This window comes from Melopsittacus undulatus, chromosome 11 (assembly GCF_012275295.1).
Source record: "Melopsittacus undulatus isolate bMelUnd1 chromosome 11, bMelUnd1.mat.Z, whole genome shotgun sequence".
Classification (NCBI taxonomy): Eukaryota; Metazoa; Chordata; class Aves; order Psittaciformes; family Psittaculidae; genus Melopsittacus; species Melopsittacus undulatus.
This window is the reverse complement of record NC_047537.1, coordinates 3495001-3520288: the sequence shown is the minus strand read 5'-3', so window position 1 is coordinate 3520288 and position 25288 is coordinate 3495001. Positions and strand designations below refer to the sequence as shown.

At 47.0% G+C, this 25288-nt stretch overlaps 1 protein-coding gene across 5 annotated transcripts in view; it reads right to left on the bottom strand.

Moving 5' to 3' along the window:
* Positions 1-798: 798 nt before the first annotated feature.
* The window catches only part of PBX3 (PBX homeobox 3), a 108963-nt gene continuing 84473 nt past the window's right edge, over positions 799-25288 (bottom strand). For 3 of the 5 annotated variants that reach the window (XM_034067479.1, XM_034067480.1, XM_034067481.1), the window contains 7 exons: positions 21542-21783; positions 15953-16143; positions 13918-14053; positions 7458-7623; positions 6166-6278; positions 5252-5341; positions 799-2375 (listed from right to left, as the gene is read on the bottom strand). In XM_034067479.1, the coding sequence (XP_033923370.1) occupies positions 2283-2375; positions 5252-5341; positions 6166-6278; positions 7458-7623; positions 13918-14053; positions 15953-16143; positions 21542-21783 (1031 nt within the window). In that variant the 3' untranslated portion in view covers positions 799-2282. The remainder of the gene's footprint in view (positions 2376-5251; positions 5342-6165; positions 6279-7457; positions 7624-13917; positions 14054-15952; positions 16144-21541; positions 21784-25288) is intronic. The other 2 variants (XM_031046481.2, XM_031046482.2) reach the window with 2 other exon arrangements.

Genomic DNA, 25288 nt, shown 5'->3' with positions numbered 1-25288 from the left:
CTGCCCCATCTGCCATCAACCGATAATGAAGGCTTTGCAGTGCATGTCTAGTTACTCACTTATGCATTTAAATGCACCACCTGTAGTGAACGAGGCAAGGTGGAATTCTAAAACTGATGGAGAAGTTGTGTCAGAACCAGTACCTGGTGCACGAGGGATGCAGAGGGAGAAGACAGTGCCTGTGGTCCTGGGTAAACCAAGGTATTTTACACAATAACCTGATACAAGAATCGTTGCTAAAAGCTGACCCACAAGTGAACTGAATCATGCAAATAATCATTCAGCCACCAAAACAACACCTAAAGGCTCGAGCAGCTCAATGGAAAGGGATGGCAGCTCCTCGGCTCCAGCCTCACACAGACTGGTAGTAGTGAGCACTGGCCTCCTCCTGCCTAGCTCCACTAACCCAGTAGTAAGTAGTTATATTTATCAAAGACCATTTGCTGCAAGTGATTAACGTTAATTTGATTTCCTGTGAGTCAATTTCCTTGAGATATGGTAAATAGGCTATTACCTGTTATTGACCTTTACTTCATTAAAAAGACTTAAAATTAGCATTTATATATATACGTCCTTCCAAAAAAGTTTGTTTAATAAAGAAAAATATTGTTATAATCACATTATACTTGCTAGCCGAGGCTGTAGTTCCAAAGTTAATGGTAAATAAAGATGGTAATCAAGAGGGAATATGATGATGCTTTTTAAACTCATCTAACGGACTGACCCCTTCCTTCACCTCCACTTGAATTCTTGCTCCTAGGTCTGACTTCAACTGAGCAGGAAGAAACTACGTCAACGTTTGATCATGAAAGCAAAAAGTTTATTCATGTTTGAAACTACATATAACTACCACGAGGAAGACTTTTCAATCCAGGGTGTAATCCAGTTAGAAAGTAACACGAAACGGTTTAATACATTAGAATCACTGCCACAAATTATTTTCATGACTCAATCAGTTTCAGAATCGCATACAATACAAAAGAGAGAAAGAAAGGGCCCCCTGTTACACAGGGGGCAATATACAGTACTGAATACTGAAGTCTGTATGCATTACAATTAGTTGTTGGGTTTCTGTGTGGATTAGTAACAAGATGAAGAACATTCAAAATGTTTCTCAGTATTTACAACAGTTGCACTGGTTTGTGTTAAACCCAAGACCCCCATGTTCCCACTTTTCGCTTCTTTAAAAGTTGCCCAAGCAACCCTGATTCTTTTAAAAGATTACAATGTACATTACATTTCATGGGGAAACAAAGAGTTAATTACAAGATGCAAAAAAGATAAGAAAGAGACAAACTACAGCGTGAGTATCGTTCAGAGGTAGTAAGTGAGCACTCTAAGCTACAGAACATGTTGAAAGTCTATTGGTTTGTATGAGTTCGCATGAGGTAATAAAGCTGTGTTTGATTGGTGAGATGTATAAATACTCTTTTGCTACACTATGTACAACACTCCATATGATGGTGCTTTTTTCCTTTGCCTTTTTCCTTTGTTTGCGGTGTGCTGCCAAGAAGAGGTACCAAGTCTTGGCAGGCGTGTGCAGCACCTAGCTCGTACTGTAAAACCCCGGGTCTTGGCTTTCACAGACATCAGCAGCAAGTGTCTTCATCTCCTAAGAACAACCTATGGCCGGTGTCAAAACACAGGGAGGAGATCAGGGTCCGGGGTAGTTTTAGCAAGAAAAGATGCTCCTGGTTTCCAATCTAATTTGTAAGACAACAGATCACAACAAAAATGTGACGAATAAGGATTCTTAAACACAACCATTGTTAACCGAAATTACCGAACAGCTCCTTTTTATTCCAACTCTATAAGAGATATGAAAAGATTAAACACAATCAAAGTCTGCAATTCATTCCGACCTTCCATGGAAATATGCACAAAGTTAAATTTAGGTGAGGCGGTTCTTTGTGTCTGCTCTTGCTATTGAGGTTAAGCTTGTCCTGTACTTTTACCCTTAAGGCCAAGTAATTGGCAACTGTTAGACCAACATTGTTAAAACTGCTGATAATAAATTATGATAAAATAGTTACAGGGCTATAAACAATGCTAAATCTTGGCCTAATTGGATAAAGTGCTTTTTAACATTGTGTGTTTTAAGTATAAATACAAATGATTATGATACCTTTAAAAAACAGATTTACCAAGTTTTCTAATAAGACAAGGTTTTACAGTAAAGCTGTAGGTGGTTGGCTACAAAAAAACTCTTTTCCTTTTTCTCCTGTGGCTCTGAATGCACTAATCAAGGCATCTCAGCTCAGGGAAAAAGTGTTGCTAGGAGATTAGTTAGAGGTATCAGAGTGCACACTTCCCGGCCCTTCTGTAGGGGAAGTCACAGAAGATGGAGTAGTTGCGTCCTGCCAGCCTCCATTAGCCTGAAAAGGGAAAAACAATTCAATTGATACCATTACGCATATTAATTGCACCATACACTGAACATATCACACTGGCAAGCCCGGGCTTTGGGAGGAGATGCTCTGGGAAGGAGATTTGCCTACACTCCCTCTGGCTGCAGGATTTGTGTAAGGGAAAAGCGGTTGGTGTTAGGCGAGGGATGCTGGAGCTGGGATAAGGCAGAGCCTGCAGCGGGAAGGAAAGCTGAGACCAGCAGCCGTGTAGCCAGATGTTAGCTGCAATTAGGACTCTGGGATTTCTGCAAAGACCATCCACGCTTTAATGAAGAACATCCCTTCAGCCAACACTTCAGCTTTTCCCCTGAGAAGACAAGGCTGGGGCAATCTGTGTTTAACCCCCTTGCTTCCCAAAGTTATGAGCTGCCTTTCCCTGCCTAGCAGAGCCCTCCACCTGCGGACCCTGGCACACAAAGAGGCAGCAAAGGGCTGCTGGGGTCTGTTTTCCAATTATCTCTAAACGCAGCCCATGTTCCGGGCTCCGCTCCGTGTCTCCGCACGCCGCCGGCCCCGGCCCTGCCTCAGCGCGAGCAGCGCTCAGGAACAAATTTGCCTTCTGTCTCGGGCAATGGAGGCAATTGCTGAAATCAATGTCTGATCAGATTTCTGCGGTGGCAGACAGCTTGTCGCTCCATATTTTGATGTCAGTCAAGAAGAGGGAGGCGCGGGGCTCGTGAGTTGGGGGATGCTGAGTGGAAGTGACGGGAAGGCTTCTCCGTGCAGCCCGCGAGAGCCCCGCGCTCCCGGTGCCCCCGGCCTTGGCAGGGATGCTTCCCGGCAGGGAAAGGTTAGCCTATGCTAATGCCTTCATGACGTGCTTTGTTACCAAACCCATCAGTGGGCTGTGGGAACGCTGTGCTCTCCCTGGAGGAAGGGGCAGAGGGAGCCATGGCAGCGTGTGGGACCTCACGCCTGCCTGGTGTCAACCCTCAAACCCCCGCACCCAACCTGGCTGGATTTAAGATCATCGTTCATCTATCATGACAAAAGAAACTGCTTCCTGGCTTCACCAGGAGGAGAAAGAAGGCTCAGTAATAATTATCTCCTTTGCAGATGAAAAACAGCAAACGGAGGAGCTCTTATCCTGACAAATGCAAAGGTTTGGCTTCTCTTCGGTAAAATCAACAGCAACAACCAACCTGCGATCACATCAAGGCTGAAACCTCACCACCCGCTTTAAAACACTCAAGTGTGCAGATGCAGACCGAAAACGTACAAAATCCTACTCCAGATGCAGAGGCACCGCTGCTATTTTGTATTTTAAAGATAGGAGAATGCACTTAGAGAAAGAAAAACTCTTGTGCAGATAGGAGTCTGAAGATATTCCATCTGAAGTAAACATCATTCCTCTTTTATCCAAATTTATAAACAACAAATGTACAATATTTTTACTCAGCTTGGCAGCTGGAGGAGAGGTTGTCAGCAAGCATTCTTTTTTTCAAATAAATTAATCCTTACTCTGGTGGTTTGAGATTATGCACTGTATTATACAACAGCGCCTTATCAGGCCTCATCAGTGAAGATGGAATTCATGTCTGTAAAATGCTGCAGGCAATCACAGTTTCATATTTTATCATGTTGATAAGGATATCGCAAATTCTCTGAAGCATTTCAAAACACTTAAATGAAAAAGGAGAAATGCAACTAAAAGGCTTTTTATATGGTTTGTTGTGGGTTATTATGAGTTATTTATAAACCCAAAAAGAAAGATTTGACATTTCAAATGTAAAAGATTTGAGTATTTAATGGTACTTTTCTCCCTTTACAATTGAACATCTTCAATCACATTTTAAATCATTAATATTTACTCTCATGGCAAGTGGAAACCCAAAAAGGGGGAAAAACCTCCCACTCCCTGTGGCTGCAGTGTCTTACACTGGGTGTCCCTGTTTTCCCTCGCTGTTGGTTCCGCATGATGCTCAGCACCCATACCTCGACCCACAGGGGGTTGTGAGACACAGGGACAGCCCCTGGCATGGGGGTGACAGTCACTAGACAGGGAATTCTCTACAGTAACGCTGGAGTCCATGAATACAAAGGAAAACAAATGAAAGTCACCTCTCAGGCAAATATGAAACATTAAAAAACCCCATAAGGCGTTAATTGTTGAAGTTATAAATGAGAGAAACGAGCTGGAAATGAAGGATGAAGAGGATCCGCCATGGAGCCCTTGCCACAGAGGCTGCTGCCGTGGGTGGTATTTCATCCCAGGCTTTCATGCCGCCAGAAGAATGGATCTCAGGGTTTATTTATCCTGGCGCCTTGTGTGCAGGCCACGGGGCCCAGCCTGCGAGGGTCTGAGCACTGTCAGATCCCATCGGTTACAGCGAGAGGTAGCACATTTAGCACCTATCACCATCAAGCCTATAATGCCTCAATTTACTAGCATCTGTTTGTCACACTTACTACTCTCTCCCATTTGGAGTAACAAGGCCAAAGTACTTCTCAACCACAGGAAAAACGTACACCCTTGAAATAGCTAAAAGTGTATCAGAAGCACAGTGCAGGTGTGTGATTGCAGGCAATAACAAACATGAGTACAGAGTTATCTGGCCATCTCTGGGTGAAGAACAGGAGCCCTCTCTCCAAGGCCATTACTTTTTAACTCATAAGGCTGAAAATTATAAAAATCCCAATTACTTATAGCCACAGCTCCAGGAATTTCTCTCTTCTCGTGTTATCAAGACTTGCAGCTGTATCAAGGGCTATTCTGCAGCTCATCCTCAAAGATGCAGTATTAAAAACACTATTGCAAGAGTAATTAATACATGTATTAATTACTGCATTTACCTGACACTGTGCTTATGGCTCTCCAAACTACTGCTCCCCTGGGTACTCACATTTAAATTATGTGGACTGTACAGTGAATTTCCTCCCAAGCCATCATTGTATCCTCCCGTCTGATTGATAACATGACGCAGGGTATCCACCTTAAAGTAAGGGGAAACAAAATTCATCATTCCAAATCTATTAAAACATCATCACTTACAATAGGCAACATTTTGAATTATGTGAGCCAAAAGGGTTTAGCATCTTCTATGAAAGGCAAATTTATCAATCAAGGATGACTGGCAGAATTTCAACAAATCCTTGCATCTTAAAACCCATACATCTTGCTTCTCACACCAGCCAAACAACAACTTCCTCACAGCTCTGCGTCCTGTAGGTCCTTCTTAAGTGTCTGCAGCAAAGTGCTGTGCATATTGATATGTCTGTATGTGCTTGCATGTATGGGAAGAGATTATGGCATATGTACTGCATGCAAAACATGGAGTTAGCCCTGTCTGAAAGGACTGGAAAAGTGACTGAGAACGAGTTGCATTTGAACAGCTCAGTTAGATATGTTCTGACATCTGAATAAGTAAATAAATAAATAAAGGTTCGTCCAATCAATGAAAGAAAGATGGTTTTTAAAAAGCAAAGAAAAGGGGAGAAAAAAAAAAGTAAGGAAAAAAGAAAGGAAATTCACTGGATTTACAGTGTCCATGGAAGTCAGACGCACCCAATCCCATTCCATGAGCTCAAGCCAGAGCCGAATGCATTCACAAAGCTTAAAATTTCAATCAGAAAAAAATCACTCTTTCCTTGATATTTGTGAAATTCAGTGCCGGGGTAAGAGCAGGTCACATTCAGAAATAAGCAGCCTCCACTCTGCAGCGAGGCACAGACCATTTAATAGAGCCAGAGTAAGGTGGAATTTTTAGCCCAAACCCTACCCTGCTAGAAAGGCCCTACTTTGGGGCATTTCTCCTACCTGTGACTGCACATTGGCTCCGACTTGGGACCCCTGGTAAGAATCCCCATTCAGACTCTGCATGTTCATGAACATGTCCCCAGAATTTGGGAGGTTAAAAGAACCAGAAGAACCTGGAAAGGAAAGAGTTAGGTAGCTGAATAACAGAGAGCTGCAAATATATAACCCCAGAGACCTGAGGGCAGGGGAAGGAGAAGAAGACAGGAGAGGAGAAGGAAAGGCAGCACACAGCAGAGGGAAAGCTGCTGGCCCCAGTGCAGGGCAAGCACCGGCTGCCACCCGGGAGCTGGGAAAGCTGGAAGCCCCATGCAACCCAGGTCAGCTTTTCCCTCTGGAAGAGCAGCCTGTACAACAACAGGTTTTCATGTTGAGAGCTTTCCTCCAGTGGATTGCTCCATCGTGAGATGCTATCACCAAACACTCGGAGAAAAACTCCTTTTGGGTCTGTGCTTCATGTCTCCTTCACAAGGAAATGGCAAGTTCTAATTAGCCGATTTATTACCATCAGAGGAGGAACCTTTTCCTTACTTTTGTTTAAAAGGGCTTTTTTTTCCCCATGGATCTTTATACTCTTTAGAAGTTGTCTACAACTGAGTCGCAGGAAAAGTTCACTGTAAATAGTGTCAAACACATCTGTGTTGCGTGGAAACCTCTGCCTCTGGAGCCCAAAAAAGTGACTTCCTCTTTACACGCTCCCCCTCCTAATTTAATGCTTAGATTTGCACAATGTCAGCAACACACTAGCGAGGCAATTCTTAAACACTGCAGAAGAACATGTGGTGGAGCAACTCCAAAATAAAAGCTGCATTGTTAGATTTCTATATATATAAAATATCAACTCCATTTCAGGCAACCTGGCGTTTAAATTCTAATTAGTGCATGCTAAAATATTCCTCTGTTTTGTTCTTATCTTGACAATGAATTTAACGGTTCTTACAAAAACAGACTTTGGAGCTCTGCCTCATTTGATGTTATTTTCATTGAATGAGAAAAAGCTTAAAATATCTATAGAAACAAAGAAGCTGCCAGAAGCCTGAGCCAGGCAGACATTACCACTGCAGGATATGTGGGCCCTGCTCTGCTCCCTTGTGAGGCTGCAGGAGCTTCACCACTGAAGCCATTGAGACCACCTACAGCAGCGCTCAGCCCTTGTAATGGACCAGCCTGGAGGTCCATGGGCTTGGTACCACAAGTAGGTCTACTAAGGAGCTGCAGCCCGACCAGACTCCCTGGGGCACCATCCTTTAGGGACTGCCCTTCAGGATGCTTTAATGCACAAGCCAGGTACGTACCAGAGTTTGGTGTAGTGGGGGAGTTTGTCTGGTTGTTCTGGACCGCTGCGGCCACGGCGTGTGCTGCGGTCACAGCCGTCTTTGCCGCGTAGAGATTGGCTTCTTCCTGGAACTTCCCGATGTTCTTCTTGTACCTGATTCTCTTATTGCCAAACCAGTTGGACACCTGCAGTGGAGAGAAATGGGAAGGGTGAAGGCCACAAAGCGCTTGACCTGGCAAAGCTTGATCCCTTTGAGACGTCAGGTTTGGTCTAGCAAATACACGTGTCCCAGCCCCCAAACCATATCTGCTGAGTCCTCTGGTTAACTAAGCAGCAACCAAGGAGCAGTTTAATATTACTATGGATATGAGTGTGATCTGGCTCTGCTTCTCTGTTGGCAAACTGATGCATGAGGGGTGACTCTTTGATGATGACACATATCCTGGAGCTTGCTGTAGCATTTAGTGCAGCATTGTCTCCTACTACTATGAGCCATTTGTCAACAAAACAGTGCAAGACCCCAAAAGCTGCTCAAGGGGGACCAAGGTCCGGTTGAGTGAGGGCGAGCAGGTAGTGAGAGCAATTGTTCTTTATTTTTGGGCTGGAACAACCTTGGCAGCCCACTCACAGAACCGTGCTCGGTCGGCTGAAAATGAAAGGAATCATATAAATCAATAATGGCTGAAAAGCCACTTTGTCATCTCCCTTTGAAGATACTGTACTGAAGCCAAGATGGCTCACAGGGCACCAACTATTCACCCACACAGAGGTCACGGCTGGAGCCTCTCAGGAAAGTTGGTACAATCTCTCTCAGTGGCTTTGTTTAGCTTCAGCTGCTGTAACAGAGCTCCTAAATAACAAACCCAGTTTATAACACAGATGACAGGCATGGCTAATGAGACAAAAAAGCATCTGCAACAACACAGAGGTAAAGGGAAGGGGACCAGCAATAACACAAGTGGTAACCACCAGCCCCTGGGCGCAGTGTGAGGCCAGGGTTGGGGTCCTATGCTCCCCCATGAGCCATGGCAGCTCTGCAGCACCTCTCCCATCCCATGCTCCACCACAGTGTCTGGTGAGGCACCCTGCTGCAGGCAGGATACAAATCCTGCTGCATTTTATGTAGCACAGCTTTTGTTTAAACACAATTAATGAAAAGCCTCTAGCTTTTAACAGTAATACGCAAGGTACCTTATACATTCTATTCCCTAGGTAATACTCCACTGAATTCTATATATTGCACTTAATATTACCCTGTCAGTCAAAGAAGCAATAATACATTAATGAAACCTAGCAAATAATTATTGTGGACAATCAGATTATGCTTTATTAACAGTTTCATAATTGAGGAATCTCTGTACATCAACTGTATTGTCCATGGATGTGTGCAGACCCCTCTGTTTATGCACGCCCCTGGACCAATCAAACAACAGCCATCACTAATAAAGGTTTATTTAATTCTCACAGTAAAATTTTAATATCACCAGCAGCCTGGGGAAGCCTCAATGAGTGGATTTGCTTGACATCAGATCGTTTCCATCCTGCTAGTCCCAATACTTCTTAATCTTTAATATCAAGGCAATTAAAATTAATGGCCACTCATCCAGAGCCACTGTGGGCAGTGTTTCCTTGACATCAATTGTTTGATGGGATTACCTAGAGGTTAAACTAACAAGCAAGGTTTAATTGGAAGCAATGAGAGGAGCACCGATCGTATGTTATGTTTAACCCGCACACCACATCTAAATGAATACCCAGAAATGTTAAACCATTTGTGAGACCAAAGCGTGCACCCTGTGCACAGCAGAACACGGCATCCCAGGAAACCACAGTACCCTCCAGGGTTCTGCAGTCACATCCCAGGTCCCTTCACCCCCCGGCCAAAGGACACTTCACTCACATCAGTGAGAGGCTGCAGCAGAGCATACCATGGCCTGGGGATGCACAGGGCTCCGGCAGCAGCCAGGCGTGCACGGCCGACATGGGCGGCTGGATGTATCCAGGATGGGAGCAGGTCACTGCTCAAGCAGTGCTGAGCAGGATTTAGGCTGGATTTGCCATTGTGGAATTCTTCCTATGGGGCTGTGCTGGCTGCTTGCAGCTTCCCCTGCCCGCCTGGAGCACACCTCACCTTAACCAGGACCAGGCTGCTGGTGCTGGGCTGCTCCCAGTCAGCATCAGGACTGGGAAGAGCCTCCCTGGCTCCTCACCCAGCCTGTGCTTACCCTAGAAATGAAAGTTGTCTCCACTGCAAGCTGCTTCACAACACATTTTTCATTAAAACAAACTATCTCTTCACATAAAAAAAACAACCAACATCTTTCTCCTCCTGATCATTGAAGGCCAATTAATTAATTGGGCTTAATTGTATATTACATTTCAAACAATACTGTTGCACTTATTTATCATGTTAATTGCAATGTTAAATAAAAAGACAATAAATTATTACTGAAATCATCAAGATGCCTAATGTGGGATTTGGGATGGGGCAGCCCTGCCTCGTGTCTGCTTTCATGGGATAAATCAGTGCTCGTTCTGCAGAAGATGCAGCTGACACAAGAGCATCACTGCTGAAATTAGTGGATTACACATTCGTGGATCACATGGACATTTTTCCACTGTGTTTCCAAGCATCTGTAGCACAGTTTCTGTTCCACACGTAATCAAATGGCACAAAATAGAGAATTCTGAAAACCAATGTGCTGCTATCATGGCTCATGAGCTAAACCTAAGAATTTTACCTCTAGAAACTAATTAAACTTACATCTCTTTTAACTTGCTTCCCATATGAAGTCAAGGGCTAAGAGCCTATATATCCATAGCTCTCCCTTTCGGGCTGCTTACAGAAACAGACCCAGACTCCAAAGTAGCAGGGGCAGAAGGGGTGTTGAAAACCAGCTCCTGCATTCTTTATTTAAAAGAACAGTAAATATATTCCCTTGTCAACCACATCCTTCTTTTGTTTGAAGCAGTGAAAAATTTTATTGCTGTAATCCACTGACACGTTTTCAGCAATGACTATGCCCTCTCTATAGCCCATATGATAGACTGATAGTTGCTCATGACACCCTGAAAGAGGCTCATCTGCAAAAGTATAAAACATCAGCCTTGCAGCCATGGTAAGGGGAGAACAGATGATGCAGTTTATCTCCCTCCAACACGTGCTGATCGGGTAGCTCTAAATTACAGCCGACGATGTTCTCCGGTAAGGACATTTTTTTCCCTAGAATTACCTTTTCCATACTCTTAAAAATGCAATTGTGCGAAGTGTTCATCCTAACAAATAGTTTGTCTTTATGTTTTTCGTGAAAAACCTTCTCTACATATTATTTTAAACACCGATATCAAAACTGAAACCATCTATCTCCCATCTGCAACTAAACGATTCTAGGAGACAATTTTCCTTGCAGCTCGGTAAAGTGCTATGGCAGCAAGATTTCCAGTGAGCTGCTTCATCTGGGGGGGAGAACGACCCAAAAACTCACTAATTAAGTGTTTGATGGAGAAAATGTTCTGCCATGAATCTGCCCCCAGCATTTACAAGGCACTGGCAGTAGAAGGAAGAAACACCTTGGATCATCATCAGGAGAGGCTGCTGGGGAAACCTGGCTCAGCCAGGAGAAGGACAAAGCCCCTTCATCAAACACCACCTTTCACCTCCACGAGTTTGGAAAGCCATCTTTTAACTTCATGGGGGCTTTTTTCCCCATTTTCCAGCTCTTTTTGTACCTCCAGGGCATTTATAGCATGGGAGGTAAGTAGGGCATAGCGCCAGGCACAGCGATGGCTGAGGGACTCCTGGTCGAGCCTGGAAATACGTGTGCTCAGGGAATATTCCTGGAAGCCCAGAGTGAGGTGTAGCTCAGTCACTCGCTTGGATGCCATTGCTTATCCCATGCGATGCTACTCCTGCCAGTACTTGAAAAGACTGCTCAATTCACCCCCGATTTCTGGATTGCATCCTCTGACTTCTGCTGCCAACCACTACAGCAGTGTGCACTGGGCTATTTTACAGTGCTTGCTCAGAGCTTTTCTGCTACATGGCCTCAAAAATACATACATTTTTCAGTACAAAGAAAGACAACTCCAGCCCAGTTTGACCTCGTAAATACCAACCCTGCAGTCCCACTGTGCAGCCTTTGGAAATGCCTTTGAAAATCAAAGATTAGGATATCCACAGTGTTCACATTTTCTAGCTGTGACAGCAGATCTATCAGGAACTTAAGCAACCAGCTGATCACAGGCACTCCCTCTCTCACATACATGCTCCTCTCCCATCAGATGATGTATTGCCCCGTGCTCAGGCTTTCCCATCATCCAGAGGTTTTCCCAGCCTTTTATAGTACCTTGCCAGAGCAAAGCACCAGCCATGGCCCAGACCTGCACCTCTGGCAGATAGATCCCAGGCTCCGTGCCCAATGCTGCCCTTGCTCCAGCCTGGAAAATATCACCCTGCAAAGCTTGGGATGCTACAGGGGACACAATGCAGCTACTCCCACTGCTCACACAGACTTCCTAATGGATTAAAAAACCATCTAATTCATGCTTATATCAAATATTAAAGAGACAAACCTATATTCATGTCACAGGCTTACTGCTGCTGCTACATTTTTGGACCATCTGCCTGCTTTTTATTTCATTTACAACATATACATTAAATCTTATCAAACAACCAATTAAAAAAGAAATCAGATCTATTAGCGCTAGAAGCAATCAGTTATGGCTTCTCAAATGTTCCATCTCATTTCTTTCAGTCACTTCAGCCTTATCTAGATCTAGCTTTTTATCTGTCCACTCTGTGGCACCACTAACTCCTTCTCTGCCAGCCACAATTCACTGTCTGCTGGGTGGAAGTTTTGGACACCATTTACTGGAAGAATCGCTATAAACCATCTCATGCCGAGAGGACTGGAACCAGCAACATGATGTAGGGCTGCAGATAAAGGTGCCAAGAACCTGTGTGCTCTTGGGCTGTTTGTCTGGTCCCAGGCATCCACAGCAGCTGAGTGAATGAGTTTGGTGCTGAGGGAATGAGTTTGGTGCTGAATCTCATCCTAAAATATCCTGCCCATCACCACAGCCACTTGTAAATGGACTGGGAGAAGTGGTCTCCATCCCTTACCTTTACCTGGCATGGGCACAGCAGCTTCCAGCCTACCTGGAGCACAGTACATGCTGCATACCAAGCTATGAGCAAGTAGAGAGCAAGGCACACGTGTCAGCTGGCCTCTCATGTCACAGGGCAGTTTTGCTAGGGTTTGTACTGATGGTGCATCCGAGGTCAAATAAATAACATCAAATTTGGGGAGCTGGGCAGCCTTTCACTCAAAAGTCTTCAATAAAATGCCTGAATTTTTCATGCATTCAGTGAAGACCTATAAAGCAAATCTCAATTCAGGTCTTAATTATAAAGCTAAAGGTTGCATTGCTAATAATGCCAATACTGCAGCCTGCAGTCATTAATAGTTAACACATTCGCCGCAGGCATTGTTCCTCTAAAGTACCTGAAATATTGATAAGTGGAGCTGATGGAACTGGGAGGAGATGGCACACCGACCCTCGCAATGGGCAATGGGGTGCTGGGAGAACTTGGGAGAGCTGGTGAGCTTTCTCTGCTACCCAGGTGCAGCCTTTCCTGTACGAGCTGGATTCGCTATGGGAATAATCTAGGTTTCTATCAAATGTATAGGCCACAAAAAATACAAAATGCTGTACTGCTTTTTAAACTATCTGGTGACTGAAAGTGAAGGAAAGCTCAATGGAGTACTGTCATAGGCCTGAACATCACTGCAACACCCCAGTCCAGAGCTGCAAAGGTACTTTGGCAGCCTGGAGCCAAGAACAGTACACATTCTGATTAGGGAGACACTGGTTTTGTCACATTAACTTCACAGTAACATCTGTTGTATGTGATAAAAGGAGGAAATCCACCTGATACATTTTTGCTAGAGAAACCACTGGTGTCACTTCAGTGTACTGAGAGGCTGAATTTCTGCCTGGCTTAGAAAAACAACTTCCAGCAATCAAAGAAATTCTGATCTATAGAGATAGATTATATGTTTGTCAATAAACTGGCCTTCCCCTGAAATAATGGGAAGTTGTAATGAATTCATAACAGACAGTAAGGCTCAGCAAGAATCTTACTGACTGTGCAGAGACAGCTGACTTAAAGTAGGGTGCTAACCTTACTGCCCTTTTAATTCTATCTTTGTACCCCAGCACAACCCCAGCCACCTGCAGGCACGCTGCCTTTCCTGCAGAGCTCGGTCACATTCCACCACCCTGCTGAACTTTACCATGGTCAACAATGCAAATTTGAAGGGATTACAACGGTTCATGGTGCAGGGACTTGCTCCACATGGCACACCTCTGCTGGAAGCACATCCCAAAGCCTGGAGGAGGACGACAGCTTTGCAAGGGGAGCCAGGAGGTCAAAGCACTGCCTGAGATGCAGAGCACAAGGGCCAGGACCTGCTTACCTGCGATACCGTGATGCTGCATTTCTTTGCCAGCTCTTCTTTGGCTTCTTCACTGGGGTAGGGGTTACTGAGGTGGGAGTAGAAATACTCATTCAAGATTTCCGTGGCTTGTTTACTGAAGTTACGCCTTTTCCGTCTGAAATGAGAAAAGAAGCCCACAGCTGTTCTTCCAGACACAAACAGGGATCTGGCAGGGTCAGTTGAGTGGAAGCACCCCTCACATGCCCATGCCACAGCACACAGCAACAGAACAGCACTGCCTCAGTACCCTCAATCCCTTTGGACCAGCCCTTCAAGGGTCTATATGCTGCTTCTGGTTCACGCCATTGAGCTCCATGTGGATTTCACTCCACATTTGAGTGCTGTGGCAGGAAACACACTGAAGCAAGAGGCAAGGCAGGGTGCTAAGCTGGGCTGACCACCTGCAGCACCTCCACAGCCCCACCTGAACCTCCACTGTTAAGTTGCTCCATGCTGACAGCAGCCTATGGAACCTCTCCCCATCAGTAGCAGGTCAGCTGGGGCTTCTGGGTGAGCATGGAAAAGGACTGGGTGGCCTCACTGCCACCATGTCCTCATGTGGCACTCGCTGAGCTAATTGGCTTCTGTGAGCAAGTGGCTTTCAGGGCTTTGTGAGGGAGACCCATCTGTGCACCCTCCTGCTGCGGGCTGAGCAGGGCCCAGGCTCTCATGCTGCCAAGGACAGGTACTGAGGGGAGCAGAGCATCCCTTGGCATGCAGGCAGCCGATGCTGCACCCTCACCAACAAGGGTACCACAGCAGCATCGGTGCAGCTGCGGTGCTTTCCCTCGGAGCCCACATGGGCTGCTCTCCTTCTCCCTAGAACATCCCCTCGAAAGCACCGGTTAAACATTTCCTTCAGAGCTCCCTTCCCCTCAGGGCTGGTTGCAATCAAACTGCCTGCGCCCGAGGCCAGCAGGCAGCCGAGCGCAATCCCCAGCGCTCTCTTCCAGCGGTATCACGATGCTGCTAACTACACTGTATCCTGGAGCAGGCAGACTCTCTCCCTAGAGCTATGTTTATCTCATTACTGTGCTTCCGCTCATTTTGCCTTATTTACCTTCCTCCTTTTTAAAGGAATCACTTTAAAATGTGCATCTGCAAGCTTTACCTTTCGCAGTTACTGAGCTCTCCATAGACGTTTCCTCCAACTGTTTGTAATTACCCTAATTTGCCACACCTGCCAGTGACCTCCTTGTTAATAAAATTATTTTGCTCTTGTTTAGCTCCTTGCAGCTTTCAGGTGTGAAGCAGGAGCGAGCTGCTGAAGGGATGCTCTGCATGGTGCCTGCTGCTCCTCCCTGCTCTGCCGGGCTCTGCCAGCTGCCAGGGAAGGCATGGGGATGGGGAACCATATCCTACCTCATCAGGGCTTCCAAAACAATGTGGCTGTGCCCATAGATCCCCTTCTAATCCCTTTCTGCCTGCTTCCTTGCAGCCTGCTTTGAAGGCTTGTGTACTGTGTAGCAGCACAGGGTGTCCAAGGGTGCTGCCTTCTCCTGTGCCCCAGTCAGGTGACAGCTTGTTGGGAGCCGGGCCAGCAGATCTGGCTTTCAGAAGCATCATTGTCCTTCTTACCTCGGGCGTGTGCAGCTGCTGACCCAGCATCAGCCACAGCTCGTGGGCACATCCCTCCCAGAGAACTTGGCTCTTCCATTATGGGGTCAGTGTTTTGCAAGGCTGGCCTTATGCTGTGAGACAGCAGCACCGGCAGCCAGTGAAAGAACTGCTGGGGTGACAAAGGAGCCCTGTGCACAAATCTGATGTGACCCCCAGATGAGCAGGGCAAACAAGCATCGGGTAAACAAGCCCATTCTTTGCACTGCAATATGTAGAAGAGACACTGCTGGTTATGAAAGCTCTGTGCAGCCTTTCACAGCAGCTGCTGGGTGAAGGACAAGAGCCCTGAGTGTTTGCTGGGCCAGAGCTGCCTTTTGGGACACATAGCATTTTGCCTATGAGGGGACACAATTGCCCCCACAGAAAGAGCCAGGGGCATTCGCCTCTGCCTTACCTGGCATCGAGGAACCTTGATCTTAAAATCATTACTGCTTCACAAGTACTTTGTTTGAGTTGCATCTGGATGGAGCTGAATTTTCGATGAATGATGCCCACCATCCTTTCAATCTCCTTGGGAGAAATGGGACGTGTCCGGCTCTGTTCTCTGAGAAGGTTCATCACATGTGTGGTAAATTCATTACATGCCTGCAAAGGAAGGAGAGGTTTAGAAATTGTTCACTCACAAGGACACAAACTCAGATCTGGCTGTTGGGGGGAAGGCAGTGATGGGGAAGGGATTGGGGGACCCTCACGTAGCCCTGTCCCCTCCGCATGTGCACGGCTGGAGGGGCAGCTCACACACACTGTTAATGATACCTGGGACTGTCCTGCAGCAGCCAGGGGAGCTGAGAAACCACAGCACAGCTCTTTCCACGCTTATTCCTTTCAATATCCCCATGTTCCCAGGCATGGGGAGAGGAGAGGAGAGGTTGGGATCGGTGTGTGTAATGACTGCGGCAGGAGGAGGAGGTGAGCGGAGACCAGCACACACTGAGCAGCCAAGTGAGCAAAACCTGGGAAGGGCTGTAACCCGCTGAGCCCAGGCAGGGAGCAGGCAGGGTTAACACCCCACAGCCAGTGAGGACCTTTCCTTGTGTGTCCCCTTAGAGGTGGGGTTCAGCAAAGCCATGCCTGAGGCTGAAGGAGGCACTGAAGGAGGGAAAGCACATGGAGGAGCCATCAATTATCAGTCCCAGACTACACAGGTGAATGGACACAATGATATAAACTTCTCCAGGCTGCATCATCAACAGCCACCACTGGATCTGAGCCTCCCCATGACCACACGGCTGTCACGCTGGCATCCCGGCTTCCCCCATGCAGGCTGGGAGCTGCCACCAACTCTGCTGATTTATGTCCCTCTTATCTCTCTCAAAACCAACCCCAGGGCTGCTGTCTGCTGGGCAGAGCTGTGTGGTGGCCATGGGGCTCATCCCTTCCTGGGGCTGGCTTGGTACAGGAACACATTCTGGGCACAAATCCATCCCTGTCAGTAAGAGGGAGAGGGGATGGGGTTTGCAGTCAGCCAAGGGAAACTGCTCTGGACACCCAGGACCCTCATCAGATGAAGGTGGATGTGTGCAAGGCTGTACATTGGCTGAGCAAGGACCAGCCATCCTAACACAGCACTGGGCTGTGGTCATGGCCAGGCCCACATGATTTCACTCTCATGCATCTAATGTAAAGGGTGATGAGCATGATGCTCAGCAACCAGTAAATCACATGGAAGAATCTTATCCAGGTCCCATACATTACACATCTGTTTGACTCTAGTTCCCCTTTTCTCTCTACACCTGCATTAATTTGTGTGACAACTCCATTTTGGGGATTTCTCCTGTGTTTCAATAGATGGTGTGAGGGAAAGAGTTAAAAGTGAAAAGTTTATGCATCTAAAAACTCATAATTTCCTATAACATTTGCTGAACGTCTTGCAACTTATTAAGTGAAGCCATCTATGAATGCAAATGCTGATTAGCAATTTGGCAATAGCCCAACATTCGCAGAATTCACATAGCTTTTCTTTAAACCAGTAGTTCATACATGATTAATTAGAACATCTCATTTATGTAGTGTGCACTTTAGCTCATTACTCTAAGTAAAATTCGTTAAGTATTTACATTTAGATAATTAAAATCTGGGTACACCCTTAAGAAAGATGCATACACTTCAGGCAAAGTGATTTTTTTTTCTTTACACTACTGAAAGTAAATTACAGGCTAATTTACATCCTTGCAGCACCCGTTTGGAGGCAGCGTTCTGGTGAGGCTTGGCGAGCCTTGGTGCAGGCACCCTCTGCCAGCTCATCACTGCTGCACATCAGTCACTGCTCCACAACTTCCCCAAGCCTTTCTGAGCTTCAGGCTAAGGAGTTCAACACATTTCATCCCTGCTTCCTGTCTGCATATTTTCTCTCTTTCTATTTGGACATCTCGGGCAACAAAGCTCACAGAGGTGACCAGCCACCACTGGAGCAGCTGGGTACCAGTGTCTGCTCCTGCCGGCATCACTGCACTGGGACTGCATCCTTCCTGCATGTCATCTACCAAGATGCCTGGACAACCTTAGGATGCAAAAGCTTGGGTTCAGCCATCTGACCAGCAGCCAAAGCATCAGCTCTGGCTCACTGGGAAATGATGCAGAGAGGTAAGGTAATGTAGGCACAGAAACACAGCAACTCCCTCACTGAGACAGGAGAGCAGATCTGACCATCCCAAAAATATATCTGAATCCAAAGAACATCTCAGGCACACAGCTTGCCATGTGGCCCCTTATTTGAAGATCCAGAGAATTCATTTTTAAAGTACAATAAAAAAGGCAACTTGTATTAAAAATACTTTCAAATACGTCTTTTCTAGGAGAAATATTTTTCCATGAATATAGTATCCAAAATTAGATGCTTCAAAGCTAAAATTAGTTTCTTGCCTTCAAGAAGAAAAAATCTCTCCCTGAATTTACTTGAATTGTTTGATGAGACTTCCCTTGGTTACAGCTACTCAGAGAGCCTGGGTTTAAGGTGTCTTCACCAGCACCTCCCATCTGCAGAGACACTTCAGTGCAGCAGAGTGGAAGGAAGCTCAGAAGACTCTGATGCTTTGTCTTGTTTTCTCTTGTTTATTTATAGCGTCCCAGCTACTCGATCCCTTTTTCAGTTCTATTTTTCAGACCTCTGCTTGGTGCCCGAGACATTATTAATAATGTCAGGTTATAAGTGATGGCCTTGTTAACCTGCTCAGAAACCTTGTAGGAGCGGGGATGCTCCTGCTAAGCCTTAATGCTTCATCAAGACTCCTCAGACAAGCGCAAGAAAAAGAGAGGAAATGGCCCAAAACAGTCTCTGTGGGGCTGGTGGTGGCTTCCGAGCAGCCACACTTCACCCCAGTTTGGGGTGAATCCAGAAGACATTTGTGAATTCAAGAAGCAGGTTCCCAGCTGCTCCGGGAGACCTGGGACCCTTCCAGTACTTTTGCCTACAGCAAAAAATGTATTTCAGTGTAATTATAGAAGATAGCTTTCAATATGTCATCTCTATTATAGTAGCTGTAAATTATGGAAGGAGCTGCCTGTGTACGGCCATTTCTCGCGGCGCACGGCGAGGGCAGAGCTGTGTGATGGCGTGACACACTTTCCATTTCTCTTGCTCTCTCTTTTTTTTCTCCCTGAGTGCATTCCCTTAACTGGCAACAAATATCAGGATCAAACTCCATGGGAAAGCATCTCCAGGAAGCTGCTCTGATTCCTGCTGCAGTGGGACCACAGGGGAGGTGGCAGGAGCTGCTCCAGCACAAGGCGGGTGTCCCTACGTGGGGCTGAGCTGCAGGAGGGCACCCACCTCTCCAGAACCTGCCATCTCTGGAGGCAAAGATGCAAAGGCCTGGCTGCCTCTTGGCTGTGTTGAGACAAACCGGCAGGAGACAGTTTGCTGCCACGCCAGGGAAATGATCATGTTTCTGTAGAGCAGATGTGGCTGGGTGTCAGGATCAACAGGGAATTGTACATGTTTCTGATCAGCTCCACTTCTCCCTCCTTCTTAGCAGCAGCATTTGAGCATCCTCCAAAGTTTCCCGTGGTGTGGACGGATGGCTGTGACATTTCAACCGAAACCTTTGTAAATGGAGCTACAGGGCTAAAAATGCTCCTGCTTCCCCCACATCATTAAACTTATTAGAGGCAAAGGACACTTGCCAGGAAACAGCTGCAAGCACCAACCTGCAGTTGCTTTGGCCCCAGATCTACCTGCAGCCTGTGTCCCTGTGGCTTTATAAGACAAGCTCCTGCTGGATGGTGCTCATTAATCCCCATCCCAGTGCTATGGGCTGCACACTGGGGCCCTGCAGCACAACGCCCAAGGGGCTATGCAGGATATTCAGGCTCCTTGGAAGGTGTGGGATGAGGGATTTGTGTGAGGGAGAAAAGGAGATTTGCACAAAGACCCTGTCTGTATTTGCTGTTATTTGTTCACTACTTGAACAACACTGTAAAAGAGGCAGCATAGATAAGGCAGTGCCCCTGGCACCTGAATCACACCACATGACGAGTACCTGAAACACACCATGTCACCATCACCTGAACCACACCGTGCCACCATCACCCAAACCATGTCAGGCCCATGCCACAATCCTGTCAGCATCCACAGCAGGATGCTGCATGGACTGTACCAGTGGGTGCCATCGCTTCAGTCCTCCTCCACACTCCACCGGTGCCCCATATCCACTCCCCAGCACCCCATCACTTCCATCCACTTCTTCTGCTTGGTGGGCACCACTCGGCTGTGTCAGCATGGCCTGGCACCCACCATGCCTTTGTTTCTGGTGGTATAAAAAACCTAAGCAAAGTAGCCAGGGACCTTCCAGAGGGTCCTCATGAGAAAAAAGGGAAACTCTAAAATAAGGAGTTATTGAGGCAGACAGGTCCTGTTACCCGCTGGGGATGCAAAAGGGGAAGGATGCAGAAGCAGAGCACAGGGCTGGGAAGGAGCCTGGCACCTCAGTGTGCTCCTCTCCTCACCCTCGTGTTTTCAAGCGGTTTTATCACTGCCTCTGTCTGTCTTCTGTGGTTTTGGTCTGCACAGCCCAACACTTCGCTGTGATGGGCTGGGAGCAAGCACAGGACTGCCCCAGCTTAGCTCAGGAAACCACCAGCTGATGAGGTTCGCTGAGCTGATTAGGCTCAGGGTTTACAAGCTTTATTAGGACACCTCTGGGAGGGGAAAATGAAGACATCAGTTGAGGCTTGCAAGGGCCAGGGGTCTCCTGCCTTTCTTCCCTCCCGTCTCCTTTAATGCTGTTGTTCATTGCAAAACCAGAAAAGAGCAGAGGCAGAGCACTCTCTCCCACAGATTACATTGGAACTGGCACAGTGCATCCTGCACCCTATGGGCAGGAGCCACACTGCATCCAGCAGCACATGGCAAACATTTCTGGTACCACCAGGATGGCAAACGTGGCAGGTCACCGTGTGCCAGCAGTGAATGCATGCCCATGTGTCTCTGTGATACTCTCTTCACTCCAAACAGAGACACCAAGTGCCAGTGTCCACCTGAACTGAGCCTCCCTATTCCCTATCCATAGCAGCATCTCCCAAAGCCTGGGCCAAGCACTGTGCCAGCACCTCACTGCCCACTCCCCTGCAACCTGCTTAGGAGCCCATGGGCTGAGATCAACAGCACTGCTCTCACCCTCCCTTCTGCACTCCCCAGGTTGCCAGACCCAGCCTTGCAACACTTTATCACGGGGCACAGAAGCAGCACTGAGTGACAGACACTCTCCTCCTCTCTCCCTCTCAAAGGGAAGAAACACGGGCTTGGGTGTTGCTTTATGCAGTTACAGACAACAGAAAGCACTCAGACATGCAAGACATGCGTCCTGGTCCAGTGAGAGGCTCCTCAAAGCCCAGTGGACTCCAAGCATGGCTCTTTAGGGGGGAAAGGAATAGGGAAAGGGAGTAGGGATGTGGTCTGGAGCGGGGCAGCGGCGGGCGCTCGCAAGCAGAGGTGTGGAGGAGAGCAGCGGCAGGTACATGTACAACTGAGAGGCTGATGTCTGACCTGTTCATATTTCTCCAGCTCTGTGTGATAGATTTGTCTGATCTGGGTCAATTTGGCTCTGTAATCTGAGTGTTCAATAGAGTTATCTGAAGACCCTCCAGAGGCTGCTGCGGCTGCAGCTGCTGCCGCCGATCCCCCACCTTTCTCCGGACCTGAGACTCCTTCTGCCAGAAGCATATTGTCTAGTCTCATTAGCTGGGGATCGGGAGGGTCTTCCTCCTGGGCTCCTCGGATGCTCAAACCTTGGGCAGAAAAGAGAGAACAAAAGAAAACACAGTCAGTACTTCTCACATCTGCCCGGCCGCTGCCCGCTCGCTGCACGCCTGAGAGGAGCCCTCCTGCCCTATGGGGCCATGGGGACCAGCCCTGCCACGGCCCTGCCTCCATCCCTGTGTGTACCCGGATGGTCACCCTGCACCGGGACAGCCCAGGCAGTTGCCATGGGGTGATGGCAGTGCCATAGGACACTCGGTTCTAACACAGAGCAGGAACATCTTCCCAAGGCTTTTAAAGGATGCTGCATGAGTTTTAAATGCTTCAGTGTAAGTATAATGGAGTATTCACATGAGTACAGAGAGTATTCACATGAGGACAGAGACATACATCTTCCATTTCTTTTCCAAGACATAGCTATATCTATGCACATTCATTCATGCACAGTCATCCTATACATTATATCAGTTTGATGCAAATGTGGTAAAGTATGTGCATTATTTATTTGGAAGTAATTGATTTGCTTCTCATTTCCTTTCAAATGGATCTAAGCACCACGTTAGCCTTACAGAGACTTGGACCACTGGATTCCATCCCTCCTATGAGGTCCAAAACGCTTGGGGAAAAAGCTGTCACTCACTCCTCAACTACAGGAGACTTCAGGCAAAAATCAGGGAGATGCTGTGGCTCCCACCAGCACAAATCCCATGGATGCAGCCACTTCCATGCATGCCCGTGGAGTCCAGCTCCACACACATGGAGCTGAAATTCCACACTGGAGGAGAGCAATGGTGGAGACAGAACTGGGACCACCACCTTGGGAATGGCCGCAGTGGGGACAGAGTGCAGAGGCTCTGGTGGCTGCTCACAAACTGAGGATAGACAAGAAGGAATGAAACTTCTCCTCGCCATGCAGGGATATGGCTGTTATCGCGACACTGGGATACCGAGTGTGTGTTTAAAATCAACAGCACTTCTGCATTGTATTGTTGGGAACATTTTAAATCTCATTTTTGTTTTAAATGGAGAATTTCCGAAGCGATGCTCCGTCAGCAACCTTTTCTGCATCCTATAGATCAAGGCTGACAATTTGTAAGTTTAATCAGGTCACGCAGGCACGGTGCCAAGCTGCTTCCAACAGTGCCAAAAAGAAAGTTTAAAACTAATTACAGTAGTACAAGAATCACTAGAGCTGTTGCTTCTTGATTCAACACTCCCATCAGAAGTGTACCTCAACCATGCACATCCCAACCCAATTAACCTCTTTAAATCTGCTTAGGAGCAGGTATTCGTGCTCTGGATAGAGTCTGCCCCGTGTGTGCCCATCTCTGCTCCAAATGGGCTGCACCAGACGTGGCAGCACCATCCACAGCTGCCATACACACAGCTGAGCACCAGTGATGCTGCTGCCAATGCCAGCCGGGAACAGCAGCCGCTCCATACAAACAGATCCCACTCTCTGTGTCCTAAACCCCATGCACAGCAGGAGGTGACCCCCTGACAGGCCAACCTTCCAGAAAGCACAGTGTTAATTTGGCTCTAAAATACATGTTTTAAACCTGTCCCCTCCATTTAAAACTATAATTCCATATAATTTCATGGGAATAATAAAAATGTCTCATCAGCTCTTTAAATTATTTGTTGCCTGCTCAGAGGTCCACATATGAGCACAGTCTGACAACACCATGCATGGTCCTAGCACATCCCCTGGCTGGCACACTTGTGCTGGGGACAGCCCTGGCACAGCTCTGGCTATCAGGAGTCCCCATGGCAGGAAGGGAGATGATTCCCAGCCAAGGGAATCCTGCACCCATCCCACTTGTGGCGAAGCCAGCATGGCTCCATTGGGAATGGTCCATCCCTTGTCCCCTCTTTCCCTTTGGACTCACAGCAGTGCTGCTAACACAGGGATGGTTTTTTCTGCATTGTTTTGGTGAGTGGCTCCTCCTGTTTATCTTGTTCCTCCTCTGCTCTGGTGTCAGTGTGTGTAACAACATTCTGCGTTTAATCCACTCCAGTGCCCATTTCCTTCCCACGAATGACTTCTGTTGTTTCTCCTTTTTGCTTCTGGACCACTTCTCAATTCATGTTTCCGGTGCTCTATTCCAGCTGTTTTTCCCCAGCTGCATTTCTGCTATGAAGCTCATCCACCCTCCCTGTCTCACAGCAGCAATCCCACTCTGCTCCCCTGATGCTGCGAGATGCCAGGCCAAAACCTGCAGTAGAATCATTTGGTACAGTTGCTGTGATTTCTGCATCATTTACTTCCATGAACAGGCCAAAGATTAAAGGGCTTTGTCCAAAATGACACTACCCATCCAGGCTTAAATTAATAACCAAATCCCCAGCCTTCCTTGGATAAACCTGACCAAGGGCAGCAAGCGTTCCCCATGGTTTAAATGCAAAAGCCAGTGTCTGCACCGGAGACTGAAGGAGCTGGTGAGAGGCCCTGAAGTACAAGAGGAAGAAATTCAGTGAATAAGGACAATGATGAAGCCACTAAGGTGTCTCACACACAACCCCAACATATATCTCTGGAGCTGGTGACAGAGGGGTTGGCATATCGTGTTCATCTTAATATTAAGGAACAATCCCACATCCAGAGGCTCCAGTCCAGAGCGCGGGAGCCTGCAGACAACCCACAGACAAAGGAATGACAAAGTGTGTGTGTGCGGATATAACATTTGTTTTGCCCCTGAGTGAGACGCATCATTCATTTGAATGGCAAAGCCACAAGTTGATTAACTGATTCTAACAAGAATTAAGCTGTGTGTTAATTCAGATCTTTCCTTATGAACTATACGAAGCAGATAGGCACAACTAATAGGGTCTGGTGTCCCTGGGGGCAGGGGACAGTAAAACTGATGAACTCCTCTGCAATCAGTGAAACATGCAGCTCTTTGGCAAGTTGCAGAGGCTGCCTCTTTTAAACAGCTTTTAATGTTCTCTGATAACAGGAGAGCATCTCCTGGGCTCCTCAGCAGGGAGGAACACTCGCTATCCACTGGCAACACATCCACTCCTCCCAGCACCTGCCTTTATAAATTACTCTTCGTTTGAATACAGTGATAATATATGTATTTTTTGACATATAAGCTCGCACTCAGTGGCTATTGTTTCCCTTTTTTATTCCTCAGTATATCAACCTATGAGTTTATTACTGTTTAGCTCACTGACCTTTCAATGCATCGTGGAATTAAGGTGCAGAGCGGACGGGAAAGAACACAACAATACATCACTTCCAGCGAGCTACCGGCGCGCTAATGGCAGCGGATGTGCGAGGGCCCTGGCGCGGCAGCACACTGACCAGCACCAAACCCCCATCAATAACCTGCTTGGAGGGAAGGTTCTGCTTGAAGAAGTATTGCCATGGTCCACTATTGTTCACTAATGCCTTATGGGCATTTGGGTCTGCACAGTATTTAAAATCCAGCATCCTTGGTGACAATAGCGTGCTATAAGTTAACAAAAAGCATGTGTGCTACTGATTTTAATCTGCTTATAACTACAACGCTCATTTCAGTATCTCGATGA